This window comes from Hemicordylus capensis, chromosome 3 (assembly GCF_027244095.1).
Source record: "Hemicordylus capensis ecotype Gifberg chromosome 3, rHemCap1.1.pri, whole genome shotgun sequence".
NCBI lineage: Eukaryota > Metazoa > Chordata > Lepidosauria > Squamata > Cordylidae > Hemicordylus > Hemicordylus capensis.
Genome location: NC_069659.1, coordinates 232,293,547 through 232,311,812, shown reverse-complemented (window position 1 = coordinate 232,311,812; position 18,266 = coordinate 232,293,547). Strand labels below are relative to the sequence as shown.

Sequence of the window (18,266 nt, the reverse complement as noted above, 5' to 3'; positions counted from 1 at the left end):
CATATCTAGGCTAAGGCCCATACCTCTTTTTCAGAAATCAGTATGAATTGTAATTATAAACTTTATTAACAACCTTTTGGAAATACAAAATACAGATGATCCTCAAGCCAATTACTTTAAGAAATGTAAGGCTTAAAAGCTTCTTATCCGCTATTATTAATTCATCTTGTATTTGCTCATTATGTCTTATTTAACCAACAACCAGAAAAATCAACTGAAAAATGACAATGGGGGTGAACACATATCTTATGCTGGAAGGGAGACCTTCTCTTCCATATCTACAATGATTCTGAAACTTAGAATTTGGCTTATAGATTTCTTTGCTGTGAATATTTGCAAACAAATAATTCACAGTTACGAAATATATTGTGTTTACTCACTGGTGAGCCAGCCTGTCCAGTCTCCCCCTTTTCTCCTTTTGCTCCTGTAGTTCCCATGGAGCCAATTTCTCCCTTCATTCCTGGAGGTCCATCATTTCCAGGAGGTCCTTTGGGACCAGGAGGCCCCATCTCTCCTGGGTTACCTTGTGGTCCCTACAAAAATTATTTTGAAAATAATATTTCCAGATCCATTTACTAGTGTCTATGGATCTGATTTTTCTTTTATTTTCATGATACAGGTTGAAATCTCCAAGCCTTGTTCTCTGAAGTAGATACACTGATATCAATGAGTGCAATTCAGAGGAAGACAGGTGCACTTAAATCACATTACATCAGTGTGCACAGTGTTAATCCTAATTGCATTTACTTGAAAGTTAAAACTATTAATTTCAGTGAATGGTACTTTTGAGGTAGCATTTTAGAATTATTCCTACATCTAAACACATTCAAGTGTGCCTAATTTTCTTTGGACTGTGCTCAATGTAACTCTTCCATATATTGCAGCCATCTTCAACTTTTAAAAATATATCTCCAGTAGTAAATTGAAAGCTGAATTTTCCTCTGCTATTAATTGTGCCCTGAAGTAAGGAAAGCCATGTAAAATTCTGAAAACATTATTTCAGTTTTTAGATCTGCAAACCATGGACCAGACTTTCTCAGGTGGGGAAAGGGAAGGGGCCTCTCTAGGTAAAGAGAAGGATGGCAGGAGATGGGGAAGGAAGTGGAACTGAAGCATGGTTGGAAAGATGAAGGAGGAAAGTGGTGGAGAGAGGGATTGGATGGGGTGATTCATGTGTGTGCACATGTGCATGGAAGTACTTATACACATGTGTTGGTAGATGGACAAAGCAGAGGGAGAGCTTTGCTTCTTCTACCCAATCTACCAACCATATGTTTGTATGTAACTGTGTCTACACAATGTATATCCTACTAGTAGGCGAGGCCTGTCATTGACTAGATAAAGCCATTTTGTATAGATTACACTGAAAGGAAAGTTCAAGAAATTAAATATATACTGTAAAAATTGATTTGTGTGCTTGCAAAATGGAAGTAAAAAAACAGCTTGGAATTCGTAGGATTTAAATTTCAAATATTATCTATATATTTAATTCTCTAAGGCTAATCCCATATGTGGCAGCTCTCATGAGACTTTGGAGAGCTGCCGGATAGCCATGGGATGGGTGGGAGGGAGGAAAATGGCGGCTGTGGCTGGTGAAGAAAGCGGGGTAATGATGGCAAGAAACCGGGGGGCAGGGGGCGAGAGAAGAAGCTGGCCTGCCCACCAGCTAGCCAGCCAGAAGGCCAGAAGTGGGGGCCAAGAGAAGAAGCCAGTGCCCGGCTGGCCAGAAAGCAGCAGGTGGGCCAGCCAGCCAGAAATGGGGGGGAAGGTGGCAGGAGGGAGAAGAAGCCTACCAGCCCACCAGAAAGAAGGTGGGGGGAGAAGAAGCCAGTGCTCGGCCGGCCAGAAAGCGGCAGGGGGTGGGGGCGGCAAGTAAAAGGTGGTGTATGGGCCGGTGGGGGAAGAAGGCAGTGGCGGATGCTTGGGCCAGGTGGTTGGGCCAGCCGGAGGTTCAGATGCTCTGTGCCTGGCCCAGCTAGTTCATTTTACTACTGCAACTACAACAAATATTTATGTACCATTTTTTTTGCACTTTATTTTTATTAGTTTTCTACATATCAATGTGACTTCCAGTTCATCTTTCAACACAGTTATACTACAACATCCATATTTGCTCTCATGTGAATATTTTCTTCGTAGTTATATATCTAGTTATTATGTCCTAATCCTTGTTTTCATCACCATAGTAATCTATTAGTTTCATTACTATAACAAATTCCCCAACTGTTATTTTTACATTTCAACTCCCGTTAATAAATCCAAATTCACATTGTTTTTCATATACCGCAAAAAGGGTTTCCAATCTTCTACAAAGTTTTCTATATGACTATCTCTTACTAATACAGTAAGTTTTGCCATTTCTGCATATTCATATGCCTTCATCAACCATTCTTCTCTTGCTGGAATTTCCGCAGATCTCCATTTCTGAGCAAGAACCATTCTAGCCGCCAATATTTATATACCACTTTTCAACAAAAGCTTCCAAAGCAGTTTAGATAGATAGATAAGATGAATCCTTGTTCCCAAAGGGCTCACAATTTTGTAAGAAAGATACCAGCAACAATCACTGGAGGGATGCTGTACTGGGAGTGGATAGGGCTAGTTACTCTCCTCCTTCTAAATAAAGAGAATCACCAGTTTTAAAAGGTGCCTCTTTGCCCAGGTAGCAGGGGATTTTGCTGAATAACTAGCTGAACCCACACAGAGCATCTGCGCACCAGTGCACTCAGCCATTGGCTCCCCTCGCTTGCCCATTCCTCCCCTCCGGTCGCCATTTCTTCTTCCCCCCCACTTGCCAGTAACCCATTCTTCCCTCCCCCTGCTCGCCAGTCACCCTTCTTACTCCCCACTCAATGGTCGCCTATTCCTGCCCCACCACCCACTCAACGGTCGCCCATTCCTGCCCCACCACCCAATTGCCGGTCGCCTATCATCCCTCCCTCCGCTTGCCCATTCGTCCCTCCCTTCACAATGCATAAGTGTGATGAGTGTGGTACATTGAGGGATACCCATCTCTGTAAATGCTCACATTACATGCTCTAGACACTGGTCTCTGTGTATGCTTAGGCTGTATGCCCGAGCATACTACCCTGTCACCGGGGTTAAGGCATACTCACATCCTTAAACTTGGCTAAAGGCCAGGGTTAAAAGTCATGTTACCTGCGAGGGCAGCATCGGGATCGAGTTTGATCCCAGTGATGCACACAGGCAGCCAAATCCAGGGTAGGCTGCCCTAGCCTGGATTTTGCTGCTTGCGTGCATAGCCTTAATATTGACCCAGATGGACCAATGGTCTGATTTAATATAAGGCAGCTTTCTGTGTGAACATATGTGTGTGATATAGTGTGTATATATTTGCAGTGAATGGAGGAGGCATGTGTAAGTCCATCCCTTTGTTCTTGCCTCCCACGGTACTGTAGGACCTTGTAAAGTTTTAACATGAAAATACATTTAAAACATTCAATTTTCTGCCACCTTCAACCTGAAATGAAAGAAGCTAGTCTAAACAGAGAGGTCTTTCAACACTTGGTTAATGTTTGTAGGATTTCTGCATGCAAAGATCACCTTGCATTTGGAAGAACCTTTGTGCATATTGCCTTGTAAAGACAGAGGCAGAGGCATGAGAAACTGATAAGGCATGGATCTGCATTGTTGGTGACATAAATCTAGCAAGGTACTGAGGTCTGTTTCTAGGCTTAGTTTGGTAAAAAAAAAAACACTACACTGAACATTTTGATATCATATGGCTAGTAACAGGCACATATTGAACAGCTGCCATGGTTCAGGCTAAAATCACTAAGCACCTTTTGCAAAACTGAGCCATCAAAAGCTTGTGTTGTTGTTGTTGTTGTTTATTTCATGACAAAGAATGCATGTATAGTATGAATGAATGAATGTATAGTAATTCCTGTTCAGGGAGAAGAGAATAACATCGCTGTTTTAAAATTGTGATGCTTCTTTATTCTTTGTTGGCCATCCAAATCAGATTCTGAAATGCAACACAACATACTATGTACAGTATGTTTCCAATTCCTCACCCCTTACCTTTTCTCCATCATGTCCTGGAGGACCTGACAGGCCAATTTCACCCTAAGATACAGAATCCAGAGGTGGGGAAAAATTGAAAGAGCTTTTTATTCTAATTGTTTGTTAAGCTTGGGAACTGTGAAAAACAAGTGTGCAGATGGAAATAATGCTCTACTAATCAGCTCTGGCACATTCTCTAGGTGAACTAGGCAGTTGCCTAGGGCACCAAGTGGGCTGAGGAGGCAACAGCATGGGCCACATGTGACTCAGGGCCAGTCTGCACCCTTCACCCACACAGGCTGGTGGCTGGGCCTTGTGGTGTGCCCTGCAGGCAGGTGGGAGGGCACTGGCTTGCTCCCAGTTGCTTGCCCTCCCTCCCTCCACTTGCCGCTTTGGCATGATGTTAGCATGGAAAATGGTAACATCATTATAACCCATCACAAATTCAGTGGATGGCGACAGAAGCAGCAAGGTGGGTGGATGGGTGGAACACCCACTTGCCCTCCCTCCCTCCTTGCCGCTGACCCCACCTGCCACTTTCACAGTGAGCTATAATAACTTCATTATAGCTCGCTGTCGCAAGAAGGTGGCAGGTGGAGGCAGCATCAAGGAGGGCGGACGGGCAGGGAATGGGGAAACCTACCCCTGCCACTGTCACTTTTGTGGCAAACTATGACATTACTTCACTGCACAGCAACATTATAACTTGCCACAAAAGCAGCAGCAGAGGAAGCAGTCAAGAAAAAGTAACTTGTTATGGACAGCACTCAATTTTTGGTGGGGGTCTAAACTTAAATTGGCAAAAGGGACTGGACAGAGCTGGATTCCCCATTACAAGTATACCCCTCAAGCTGGCCCATGAGCTGGTTCTTAGAACCGGGGTGGGGGGGCAGTCCGGTTTTAACTCTGACCTACCGAATTGGGTCAGCTCAATGTCAAACCTGGCTCAGTGTGAGCTGGCTCACATATCCCTATCTCCAGACTGCAATTTAGCAACCTCACTCACAAAATAATAATGGTGTCAGTGTTTCATAGTGACTTTCACTGAGGGATTCACTCAAGCTTATTCAAATGTTGGATTACTATTTCCAAGGAAAGCACTGTTGGATTACTATTTCCTGAGGAAATTTAGCCTGTTCCTCCAGCTGTGTTCTAGTGTCTACTATATTAATTTAGTTGTTAATGGCATGCAACTAAAAGAAGCAATTAGATTCAGTCCTTCATTTTGTGGTATATTTCTTTTATGGTCCCTGGGGATTAACTAGTTGCTCATCCCTGCCATAGAATGGCATAATCATCACACTCAAAACCATAACCTGAAATTCACTTTAGGGCTGTGCACATGCTGCTTTTAAAAGTCATTTCCCCCTAATTAAATTCACTGTACAGTATAACCAGATAACTGACATCTATCTTTATTACAGTTACCTTGGGGAAAGGGGTTGCCTATCATGTAGGTTTGTGAGAAAGATTCACAGAGCAAATAACATTGCTGGTAAAATAACAGTAGCACAATACCATCAGAATTATTAGTAGACCTGGAGTATGATCCAACATTAAACACTTTTTGAATTTTATTAAACAGGAAAGTATAACACATGCTCAAATTCTATAATGAAAACAGCTTTATTTTTCCAGGATCACACCCATGCTGATTTTTATCAATTGTGATGGATGATTGTTACCTTCTGTCCAGGTGGTCCTGGTGGCCCTGCAACACCTGGTAGTCCTGGAGGTCCCTTATGAAAGAAAAACTCATTGTTAAAAATTGTGAAAATAAAATAAGAAAATAAATTATGTTAATTTCTCAATCTTTATAGGTTTTTTAACTGAGAATCTTATTCTGCTGTTGTTGTACTGGCCAATATCCTAATGCTGCCGTTGCACAAGGCTGTTGCAGGAGTCTGTGGTGCTAATGACTTGTGCTATGTCTGGAGCTTGCATTCCAGACTAGTGTTGCAGCAGCACAAACATGTTTGTGCTTGAACAATGAAGTGTGCAACCTGTGGCACACCTCATATGTCTTGCAAATTTGGCACAGCTATGTGATATTCTTGCACTAGCAAAACTGTGTTCCTTAAACAAGCATAGTGTTAGTCAGCATGTTGGCCACCATGTTTTTAAACTGTTGTGTCCTAACCCAAACCATTGGTATTGGGTTGGATAGGGTAGAATTTAAAATAAAGGATAATTACATTTTACACTTAAGTGTGCCAACCCATAATACAGTTAAACTTCTTAGGGGGGCTTTTGCTTATATGATTATATGGACATCTATCTATCTATCTATCTATCTATCTATCTATCTATCTATTAATTCAATTTCTATACCGCCCTTCCAAAAATGGCTCAGGGCAGTTTACACAGAGAAATAATAAATAAATAAGATGGATCTCTGTCCCCAAAGGGCTCACAATCTAAAAAGAAACACAAGACAGACACCAGCAACAGTCACTGGAGGTACTGTGCTGGGGGTGGATAGGGCCAGTTACTCTCCCCCTGCTAAATAAAGAGAATCACCACATTAAAAGGTGCCTCTTTGCCAAGTTAGCAAAACTTGGTGACCAAAACCCACAGTAAATTTGCCAGTCTTTTCTATTCTTCCCTATAAATATAACATGGGAATGTGGTTATATTTATTTATTATATTTATATCCTGTTGGGATTTTTGCAGGTCTGAAAAACCTACAAGTTAAACCATGCAAATCTGAAGTCAAATGCATTGAATGTGTTAAAGTAAAAGCAACAAATGGCACATATCCATCAACCACAGAAAGGAAATCCAATGAGGTTTTGGATTTGATTCAAAGTGATATTTGTGGCCCTTTCCCAATAAAGATACCAGGAAAGAATATCTGTTTCCTGACTTTCATAGATAATTTTTCTCACTATACTTACACTTACATACTCAAAGAGAAAAATGAGGTGTTGCCAAAACTTAAAGAATGTGTGGTTATAGTAAGCAACAAGTTTGAAAGAAAACCTAAAACTTTGTACACTGATAATAGTGGGGAATATACTGTGAAAGATATTGAGCAATACTCAAATGAACAAGGCATTAAACTTGAGAGAACAATACCTTATACTCCAGAGCAAAATGGAGTGACAGAGAGAAAGAACAGAACTTTGAAATGTCTAGTAGTATGTTTCTTGACTTGGGATGGAAAACAAATACTGGGGAGAAGCTGTAATGACTGCAACTTATTTTGCAGAATAGACTTCCAACTAACACTAAACCGCCTTGGGGCTATCTTTTGTAAACCACCTTTTGTAAACCGCCTTGGGGCTATCTTTTAACGAAAGGCGGTATAAAAATGCAAAAATAAAAATAAATAAATAAATAAATAAATAAAGGCGTAACAACACCCTTTGAATTGTGGAATGGGACAAAAACTAACTTAAAGCATATTAGAGTATTTAGATACAAAGCATATGCATAGCCATGCCTACTTGGCAAAGAGGCACCTTTTTAATGTGGTGATTCTCTTTATTTAGCAGGGGGAGAGTAACTGGCTTTATCCCCCCACAGCACAGTACCTCCAGTGACTGTTGCTGGTGTCTATCTTATGTTTCTTTTAGATTGCGAGCCCTTGGGAGCAGGGATCCATCATATTATCTAGACATCTAAACTGATTATCTAGACCCATTTCAAACTGGTTTTCGGGCGGGCTACGGGGTGGAGACTGCCTTGGTCGTCCTGATGGATGATCTCCAATTAGGACTTGATGGAGGAAGTGTGACTCTGTTTGTCCTTTTGGATCTCTCGGCGGCTTTCAATACTATCGACCATAGTATCCTTCTGGAATGTCTGAGGGAGTTGGGTGTAGGAGGCACTGCTTTGCAGTAGTTCCACTCCTACCTCTTAGGCAGATTCCAGATGGTGTTGCTTAGAGACTGTTGCTCTTCAAAACTTGAGCATTTATATGGGGTCCCTCAGGGCTCCATATTATCTCCAATGCTTTTTAACATCTACATGAAACCGCTGGGAGAGATCATCCAGGGATTTGGTGCTGGGTGTTATCAGTATGCTGATGACACCCAAATCTATTTCTCCATGTCAACTTCATCAGGAGAAGGCATATCCTCCCTGAATGCCTGCCTGGAGGTGGTAATGGGCTGGCTGAGGGATAACAAACGGAGACTGAAACAAGACGTAAGTACTTGTTGTGTGGGGTTGTTACTTGGGAAACGATATTGACCTGCCTGTTCTAGATGGGGGTCACACTTCCTCAGAAGGAACAGGTACGCAGTTTGGGAGTGCTTCTGGATTCACGCCTCTCTCTGGTTCCTCAGGTGGAGGCAGTGGCCAGAAGTGCTTTTTATCAGCTTTGGTTGATATGCCAGCTGCGCCTGCTTCTTTAGATTCATGATCTCAAAACAGTAGTACATTTGCTGGTAACCTCCAGACTTGATTATGGCAATGCACTCTATGTGGGGCTGCCTTTCTACGTAGTCTGGAAACTACAATTAGTACAGAACGTGGCAGACAGGTTGGTCTCTGGGTCATCTCAAAGAGAACATATTACTCCTATATTACAGGAGTTATACTGGCTGCCAATAGGTTTCCGGGCAAAATACAAAGTGCTGGTTATAACCTATAAAGCCCTAAACAGCTTAGGCCCATGATATTTAAGAGAGCATCTTCTTCTGCACGATCCCCATCGTCCACTGCGTTCGTCAGGGAGGCCCATCTGTGGCTACCTTCAAGTCATTTGGTGGCCACTCAGGGACGGGCCTTCTCAGTTGTCATTCTGAGACTTTGGAATGTGCTTCCCGCTGACATAAGACTCTCCCTATCTCTAGTGGTTTTTAAAAGATCTTTGAAGACTCATCTTTTTAACCAGGCCTTTTAGCTTTTGTAATTTTAAATATTGTAATTTTTTTGTTTTAAGCAACTTTTAAAGAGTTTTAATTGATTTTAATGTTTTATTTATTTGTATTGCTGTTTTATGATTGTGAACTGCCCGGAGACTTTGGTTTGGGGCAGTATATAAATGTATTAAATAAATAAATAAATAAATAAATATTATTTCTCTTCCGTTTTTGGAAGGGCGGTATAGAAATCGAATAAATAAATAAATAATAACAATAATATATTCCTAAAGGACTAAGAGGAAAATTAGATTGCAGAACTGAAGGAATATTCATAGGATATGCACTGAGGCTATTCTCATGATGGAGAGAAACCGGGCTAAGGGAGCCCAGCCTGGTTTCCCTCTATCCTGAGAACCACCCGGCTCGTGGGAGAGCCCGGTGGCTCAATGGTGGCTAGCCTGCCTAAGAACCCCTCCTCTAAATGAGGTTAGTGGAGTGCTAGCTCCGCTAACCCCATTTTACTGATCATGGGCCACCATGGCACGGCTCTGTGCTGTGGCGACACATGAGGAGACCCCTGACCTGGAGGCTCAAACAAGCCTCCTGGTCTCAAGGGTCTCCCCAGAATGCCCTCCACACTTACACAGGGAATCCTGGGACTTACGGGGGCCAAGTGGCCCCTGATACCCGTCACCCCTACCGGCTCCATGACATAGCCAGTAGTTGTGTGGGCAGCCTATCCAGCCACCCAGGGATAGCTTTCTGCTCATGTGTGGGAAGAGCGGGCTAAGCCCACTCTCTCCTCCGAGCCTGATTAGGCACCACACTTTACCGTATGTAGAGCCTCACTGAGCAGCAAAAACTACAGAATATTTGATCCTATCACAGAGACTGTTAAATTGTGCAGTATTGCACAGTTTATAACCACCCAGAGGCACAAGTTTTGGATGGTATTGAAATATGTTAAATAAATATTGCATATTTTGATGAAATGCAAAAATCAAATGCCAATGTGATGTCTGACTGTGACCTGGATTTTCCAGTAAGTGAAAAGGCTGAACAGCGACCACAGTAACAAAACGAACAAGTAATCATAGACTATGATAGAACAGAAGGCCTGTCTGTGGCTACCTTCAAGTCATTTGGTGGCCACTCAGGGACGGGCCTTCTCAGTTGTCATTCTGAGACTTTGGAATGTGCTTCCCGCTGACATAAGACTCTCCCTATCTCTAGTGGTTTTTAAAAGATCTTTGAAGACTCATCTTTTTAACCAGGCCTTTTAGCTTTTGTAATTTTAAATATTGTAAATTTTTTGTTTTAAGCAACTTTTAAAGAGTTTTAATTGATTTTAATGTTTTATTTATTTGTATTGTTGTTTTATGATTGTGAACTGTCAAGAAGGGAAGACTGAGGGAAGAACTGAGGGAAGTCAAGAAGGGAAGACTGAGAGAGAACCAGAGAGATCCAATCAAGAAGGGGAGATTGAGATGCAACAAGGTGAAATGCTCAAGCAGAGTTAATAAAGGGATTCCACTAAAAAGATTGTCACTGGCAGCTAGAGAGGAGAAAATGCCAGAACCTACAGATTGACACAAAATTGAAGTTATGCCAGATTAAGAGACAGATAAATTGCTGCAATCAGGAAAGGAAAAGATTGCATCACATCATAAAACAAAAAGTGGGACAGGGAATTGAAGAACAAGACAATGAGGCTCTTCTCACAATCCGTGAGAAGAGCCTAGATGGGGTTTGTGGGGAGAGTGGGCTAAGCCTGCTCTCACCTCAGACGATCAGTCAGCCGTCCCTGGGTGGCCACAGCGGCTGCCCACACAACTGCCGGCTCCATCACGAAGCCGGCGGGGGCTTGGGAGTTTGGGGGCCACACGGCCCCGGTAGCATGCCCTGCGCAAGTGTGCCGGTCATGCTGGAGAGACCCCCGAGCTGGGAGGCTGCTTTTTAGCCTCCCGGTCAGGGGTCTCCTCGTCGTGGTGTGGAGCCACACTGCAGCAGCATACGGTCTGCTTACCTGGGCTAAGGGGAGGGGTGGTTTGGGTTGTTTGCTGCCGGGAGCCACTTGGCTCCAGTGGCAGCACATGGCCACCAAAAAGCGGGCTAGGCTCCCTTAGCCCGCTTTTTGGCGGTCATGAAAATCGCCTCAACAAGAAGGGGATTGTTGGGATTTTTCCATAGACATTGTCTCAGTTTATTTGTATGTGGCATGCTTCTCTATTTAAATGTATCATGTGTACTGACTTGGGGGTGGAGTCACAGTGTTTGTCTGCTCTTCATGCTGTCTTGAATTTCAAACTGAGAGGTTCTCTCTCTCACTGCATAAGTGACTGTTAGTCTCCTTTTCTTAGCCTATGCTTTTAGTTAGTAATACATATCAAACTCTTGTTTCTCAGTTAAAGTAAGCTTCCCATGTAATCACTTATACTCTGCAACACATCCCACCTTTCTTCTGTAATGGAATTCAAGAAAGTATACACAAGGTTCCCAGGCAATCTCCCGTTAAGGCACCAGGGAGACCTGGACCTGCTTAGATTCAACAAGATTGCTACATCATATGCCTTCAGACTATAAGCTTGGAACCACAGTGAATATAGGGGGAAAAGCTGAACTCACCATGAGAGCCAAAGTTCGTATTTCCTGGAAGAAGAAAAGTACAGTATATACTGGAAGCTACAGTTTCTTTTAGAGACAGTACATTTATTTCAGCACAAAACTAATTTTCATGCAATGCACTAAAAAGAAGAAATCACAATCAATGTGAAATATAAGGTTTTATTCCCCTGAGCACTGGGAACCCAAACAGCATTTATAGGTAAGTTTTCTCTGGTGAAGAGAATCTTGAAATCTTATGTCAAACGTACAAGTTGAGCAGGCATTATGGGTACATAGAAGCAAGCATTCAGTTGGGCAGCACAAATCCCAAAGCAGTATTATAGTACTGCAATATTCTGAAATCCAGCACTTATTCCCAGTCAAATCCAGAAACAACTTTCTTGTAGCTTTACTTACACATATAATCACAGACTCATGCAGGGCAAACGAATAGCCTCTACCATCCTGAGACGATATGACTCAAATCACTCCCATATGACTTTTAGAGAAAGAGAGCTGAATTTCCTATTAGTGTTCACTGGCTTATATACTGTCAGAGCCATGCACGCAAAAAGGGTTGTAGACTTGCTGCTGCTGCCTCACTCACAGGGGCGTAGCAAGGTTGGAGTGGGCTCAGAGACAAGATTTTAAAATGCCCCTCCTCACTGAAGCTCAGCTCATGAGGTAAAGAAATCTTAAATGAGGCTGAATAGTGGTAACAAAAAGCATAGTAAAATCTATCTATCTATCTATCTATCTATCTATCTATCTATCTATCTATCTATCTATCTATCTATCTATCTATCCATCCATCCTATGAGCCACAATAGAACATCATCCTAAATTATTTTTTTAAAGGTTTTATAAATTGTGGACAATGCAAGTCATTTAATGGTACAAGAGAAAGACTTGCTGTTCTGGTAGCTCCAGGTCTTAACACTCACATCAATTTCGGAGGATGAATACGACTGAAGGAAGCCCGGGCGGGTGCACAGCTGGGGAGTCAGTCATGTGGCTTACCTTTGGGGGCCCCCCCAAGGCAGTGGGCCCCCAGACAACTGTCTCCCCTTGCCCTATTATAGTTACGCCCTTAGTCCATCTGCACTCCTAATGATGGCAGGGCTCCTCCTTGTGACTGACACGTTATATCAGAGCAGCTGCAACTGACTGCTATAGGGAATGATGGAAGTAGGCTAGAGCTGCTCTGATGCAGCACATCAGTCACACAGAGGCACCTTCATCATTGTTAGGATCACAGATGGATTGGTGAGTGGGTTGGAAGCAACAAGTCTGCAACCCTCTTGGGTGTGCAGCTGACTGCGTAGTATGTAAGCCACTGACTCCATCAATCATCAGGCCATACTAAACCTATCCCTCCACTTTCATACCAAGATAGATAGCTTACAGAAATAGCTTCCATGGTAATGAAAAATAAGTCAATAACAGGCAGAAAATGGAATTTAAGCGGACAGGAATCCCAATGTGTTCTAAGCTAAAGTAAGATCTTCAATAGGAGAAAAAGTAATTCAAAGAGTCGAGTTCTTATTAAAATATAATTATTGCAAGCAGTCTTCTTTACTGGCTCCTACTATTGTATGGGTATTAAAAGACTGTTGTAGCTACCATGGACTAAACTGAAACATCTGAAATATTTATTCAGAGGAAAAAAATAATCTTTTAAAAATATGCCTGTATAACTCCTGCAAAAGATTGAGGCTGTTCTCACGACCAGGAGGAACCGGGCAATGGAAGCCTAGCCCAGTTCCTCCTGGTTGCGTGCTGCCACAGGAGTAATGCAGCTCCCGGCAGCAAACTGCACAAAATACCCCTCCCCTTAAACGAGGTTAGCAGAGTGAATGCTCCGCTAACCCCATCTAGTTGATCATGTGCTACTGTGGTGCAGCTCTGTGCTGTGGTGACACACAATAACCCCAACTAGGAGGCTACAACAAGCCTCCTGGCTTCAGGGCCACCCCACTTGCCACCCCAGCCTAACACATAGGCTGTATGTGTTATTGCTTACCTGTAAAGCTTCATTGATATTGCCATTGTAACCCACCATTTCATTCTTTCCTGGTTCCCCTTTGGGACCCTGAAAAAAATAAATAGTGTATGCAGTTAAACCCTGAAATCTCCATCTAGATCAGCGATGACTGGAACATAGGTGGTTTCTCTAACAAAACTGTGAGAAATTAGGTGTAGAACTTTTTATTTTAAAAAAAGCATTGGAACAATTTTTAGATTCTTGCCAATATTCTATGACAACCACTTTCAAATCAGTGCTTACATATACAATTCTCACAGGGACAATATCTCAGCATATTGATGTTAAGCACAATTATTGGAGGATAGTTGGTCTTGTGGTAGCAAGCATGACTTGGCCCCTTAGCTAAGCAGGGTCTGCCCTGGTTGATTATGAATGGGAGACTACATGTGTGAGCACTGTAAGATATTCCCCTTAAGGAATGGAGCCACTCTGGGAAGAGCATCTAAGGTTCCAAGTTCCCTCCCTGCCATCTCCAAGATAGAGCTGAGAGAGATTCCTGCTTGCAACCTTGGAGAAACCACTGCCAGTCTGTGAAGACAATACTGAGCTAGATGGCAGCTTTCTATGTTCCTATATTTGCATATGGATGGGCTTCTTAATATAATTATGATGGCCAGTTTAATTTGGATGCTTTGAATCATTTCTGCTGTGCAACCTACAGGCAGACCAATTATACCTGTGGAGGGAAAATGTACTGTAAATCAAAAGAAGCATAGTCTATAGGGCGCTGACAATGATACTGGTTGTCATTTTGCGCAGCTTTACAAAGGTGGAGCAAGAGCTCCATCCTCAGAAAGAGTCACTAGATGAACTGCAGCCAAGGCTTGAAGTTCACGATCAAGTAAGAAGGGCTACCCTCCTTTGCAGGGAGGAAGTCCAAAAGCGCTTACCTCCCCGCAGACAATCCTCCCTTGGCCCACGCCTTGCCCGGAGCTCTGGGACCCCCACCCCCTGCAAGTGTGTCTTCTGATCCGCAAAATGAGCGCTTGCTCCATTAGCCTCACTTAAGAGGGTGGCTATTTAGGCGGGCTTGCTGCTGTGGAGCCACCAGGCTCACACTCAAGCCCGGTGGTTCCCATGAGTGAGCAAAACCGGGCTGGGCTCCCTTTTGCTCACTCGTGAGAATAGACTCCTTGACTCTCAGGCCAGCACAAGAGGAGGAGAGAGGAAAATGATTTTTGCATCTCTCCTCTTCCTGCAAAAGCCCTTTTCATGAAAAGGAATATGTCTGTGAGGGCTTCATAGCCCTCACAGACAGATTCCTGGACACAAAAAGAGTTTTTGTGGGGATGGGAGAGAAGTGAAAACCACTTCTCCTCCCTCTCTGCCCACATTGTGAGCCAAGCTTCATCTGTAGTTAGCTTAGTGCCTCTTTGCAAGAACGGAGCTCTTTCTCCACTATAGCGACAGTATGGTCTACACAGTAGCTGTAGACAGTCTGTGTAGACAGTCTGGTCTACACAGACTGCCAAGGTTTCAGGCAGGAGTCTCTCTCAGCCCCATCTTGGAGATGCCAAGGAGGGAACTTGGAATCTTCTTCATGCAAGCATGCAGATGCTCTTCCCAGTGTTGCCCCATCCCCCGAGGGGAATGTCTTACAGTGCTCACACATATCTCCCTGGACTCTCCTATTCAAATGCAACTAGGGTGGACTCTGCTTACAAAGGGTACAATTCTTGCTTGCTACCACAAGACTAGCACTCCTTACCACCCCACCGTGAGACTGCACAGAATGTCAATCACCAAACCTGTCAATCACCTAACCGGGGAGGCTGCACTGACCTTACCTTTCCCTTAGACAATTGCTGGTTTACCCGAGCCACACAGCTTGGGCGTAGTAAATGCAGGCAGGTAGTTTTGACCAATTTCTAGTTTGAAGACACTACAGGAGCAGGTTTTATTTCCCTGTTGGAAGTGCTATTTACTGATCTTCAGTGCTTAAATATAACAAAGTGAATACTCTGTAGGAGAAGGCATTCTTCACATGAAAACCTCACAAAGCACAGTTGTAAGTGCACAAAAATAAAGGCAAATGAAAACCCATTATGAAATATTCTTCATAAGTTCTACATGTCTATAAAAGGGTAAATTTGCTTACCTTTGGTCCTGGTGGCCCAGGTAATCCTGGTGGCCCAGGTTCCCCTTTACCTCCTCCAAGTGCATTGCCAGAATCTCCCTTTTCACCCTAGACACACAAAATAATGAACAATGGCCAATTGGTTATTATATAACAAGGCATTCTAATGGGTGGGTGAAGCGGGCAGATGAATGATCTCCCTTTTTGTACTATACTGAGAAAGTTTTGTACTGTACTGAGAAAGTTTTGCTAGTAAGAAATTTTCTTACTAGAGAAATAATCTTTCTCTAGCCACTTGCTCAATAATATTTCCTCCTAATTCTAGACAGGCAGTTCTGTTTGTAAGTTATAGGAAAAACAAAAAAGGAAGACTAACAGATTTCTTGTGATATAAATGCTTGTGAAGAAGGCTCTAGTCCATGAAAGCTTACACAACAATAAGTCTGCCAATTTTATGGTGCTATAAGACTTTTTGTATTTTCTCATACAGATATCCCATATCATAATTACACTGTCTTTTTGATATGCTGTGGTAATCACTTGTGCTGATGGCTTCAACATGAAGGAATAAATTTAGTCCCAAAACAGCCACCATGGCACCAGTTTTGTTATGTGTCTAGTAAGCACAATATAATTTGGAATTCAAATGACTGAAAACAATCTAGTTTACTCAAGATTCTTTGCAGAGCATATCTACAGTACATCAGTGAAACCTGGTTCAATGTAGTCCTTTACAGTTTTATCACTGTGGTAGCTGATATCATCAAAGCAGAATGGCATCATTTCCTGTGTGCCTTGGTTCATAGGCTCAAAGATGTGGGTTTATTCAGAGATAACTTTGTGATAAACAAAAATAAGGTTGGTGAAATCTTTCTCACCAGCCAAATTCCTGTCTATTCTGTCAACAGCTGTTTGGTTTAGGAGGTACCCAATTTGATTCTCAGTATGTCAGCCTGAAGAAGCACAATGCACATTTTTCTGTACTAGTGGAAAATGCATCAAATGAGGTACTCCCTGCTTCCCCTACTGAAGTAACAAAACAAACCTTCTGTCCCAAGGTTCCAGGAGGCCCTAGTTCACCAGGTTTTCCTTTCTCACCCTGTTGGTGAAATACAGATATGGTCAGATACTGACTCAAAATATTTGTTTAACTTATTGAAGCTGAATGGTCTTAAATCTATGTACAAGCACAACACAGCAAACATATAAAAAGTTCATTCCTGTTCTCTCTGCCTTTTGGAAGAAGGTTAAGACAGGCACAACCTGCTTCTCCCAGCAGTACATAATTTTTGCCTTTTGGTTCAATATCATAGCATGATCCTGTGTCATTATATTATTTGTCTAAAAATAATTTAATTTTGGTAAAAGGCCAGTCTATAATAGAAGCAGCAATAATAAAGGTTACTATAAAACTATAGTCTTGAAACCTTTTATTCAAGAATCTTTCCATGGACTTCAGGGAGAGACCACTCCTGGCAAATTCTGATCATATGGTTGGGGTGAATCAGTGGATATAAACTGTATTAGTGACACACTTCTTAATGGGGTGAGTGTCACTAGTGTCATATGTCACACTATGCTCCCTAGCCAAGTGGGTGAAAGTTTCATGTTACTCTGCATCAAATGAGAAAAACCATGGGAGAATGGCTACACCACCATTCAAGTAGAATATGAAGTTGGTCAAAGAGTCACCAGGGGCAGGCTTTTCTCTATGGCAACTATTCACTGAAGTGGTCATGAGAATAGGCCCTAAAAAGAGAGGAGAATAGAGGAAAGTCAGTGCATGGAGTTTGAGGGAAGGAGGGTAGAATGATCAAAGTGGTAAAAAAACTAGCCACAGATGAGGAACAGGGACCTCATCACTGGCCACTAGAACCACATTCTTTGACCACTGAAAGCTCTGCCAACCTTCTGGTGTCTGCATTCAAAGTTATATTCTCTCTGTTTTCTACAATTAAGATAGCTTTTTCAAATAAATAGTGAAAGTTGAAATTCCCAAGAGGCCAACTTCTGTTTTGTTCCAGATAACTACATTTTATGTTCACATTGGTACACATGCACAATGAACAGAATGCACAAGGCCATGCCAGTAATACTATGACCACAGGTAAAGGTTCTGCACTCATATGACTATTTTCATCTACTACCTAAAGGGAAGTTGGAGCTGGCCTATTTCAAAGTGCACACAAGCCATTAAGCGGAATGCTATTTTCAAATTAGACTGGGAAAATGAAGAGCTAATGAACTGTAGCTAGAGCTAATACCAATCAGTAGTATGGAGTTTGTCATCTTTTAGGTCAGCAATGATTACATCACTTGATAAATATTCTAATGTATCAGCACCCTACTGAATCCCTGTGTCCTCCCATTATGTGCATCCTATTTTATATTCCAAGGATGAAGAGAGATAGTGTTATAAAAACAGAGCTAGGTGCAAGGCCTTCAGCTTGGCTTTGCCACTGAACTGCTTGGTGGATTGTACACTGATTCAGCTGTCAGTCTTGCTCTTCCCACCATGCTTTATGCAGGTGATGTCTTCTTCTTCTTCTTCTTCTTCTTCTTCTTCTTCTTCTTCTTCTTCTTATTATTATTATTATTATTATTATTATTATTATTATATTTATTAATTTATTTATTTATTATTAGCACTGTTTAAATGTCCAGACATTTATTTGTCAACTTATTAATTTTTTAAAA

General features: G+C 42.3%; 1 protein-coding gene across 11 annotated transcripts in view; it reads right to left on the bottom strand.

The window, feature by feature from the left end:
• COL13A1 (collagen type XIII alpha 1 chain) overlaps nt 1-18,266 on the bottom strand; it is a 184,874-nt gene that overhangs the window by 59,599 nt on the left and 107,009 nt on the right. For all 11 annotated transcript variants that reach the window (XM_053304228.1, XM_053304224.1, XM_053304226.1 and 8 more), the window contains 7 exons: nt 16,615-16,668; nt 15,591-15,677; nt 13,469-13,537; nt 11,467-11,490; nt 5,712-5,765; nt 4,045-4,089; nt 381-533 (listed from right to left, as the gene is read on the bottom strand). In XM_053304228.1, coding sequence (XP_053160203.1) covers nt 381-533; nt 4,045-4,089; nt 5,712-5,765; nt 11,467-11,490; nt 13,469-13,537; nt 15,591-15,677; nt 16,615-16,668 — 486 coding nt within the window. The remainder of the gene's footprint in view (nt 1-380; nt 534-4,044; nt 4,090-5,711; nt 5,766-11,466; nt 11,491-13,468; nt 13,538-15,590; nt 15,678-16,614; nt 16,669-18,266) is intronic.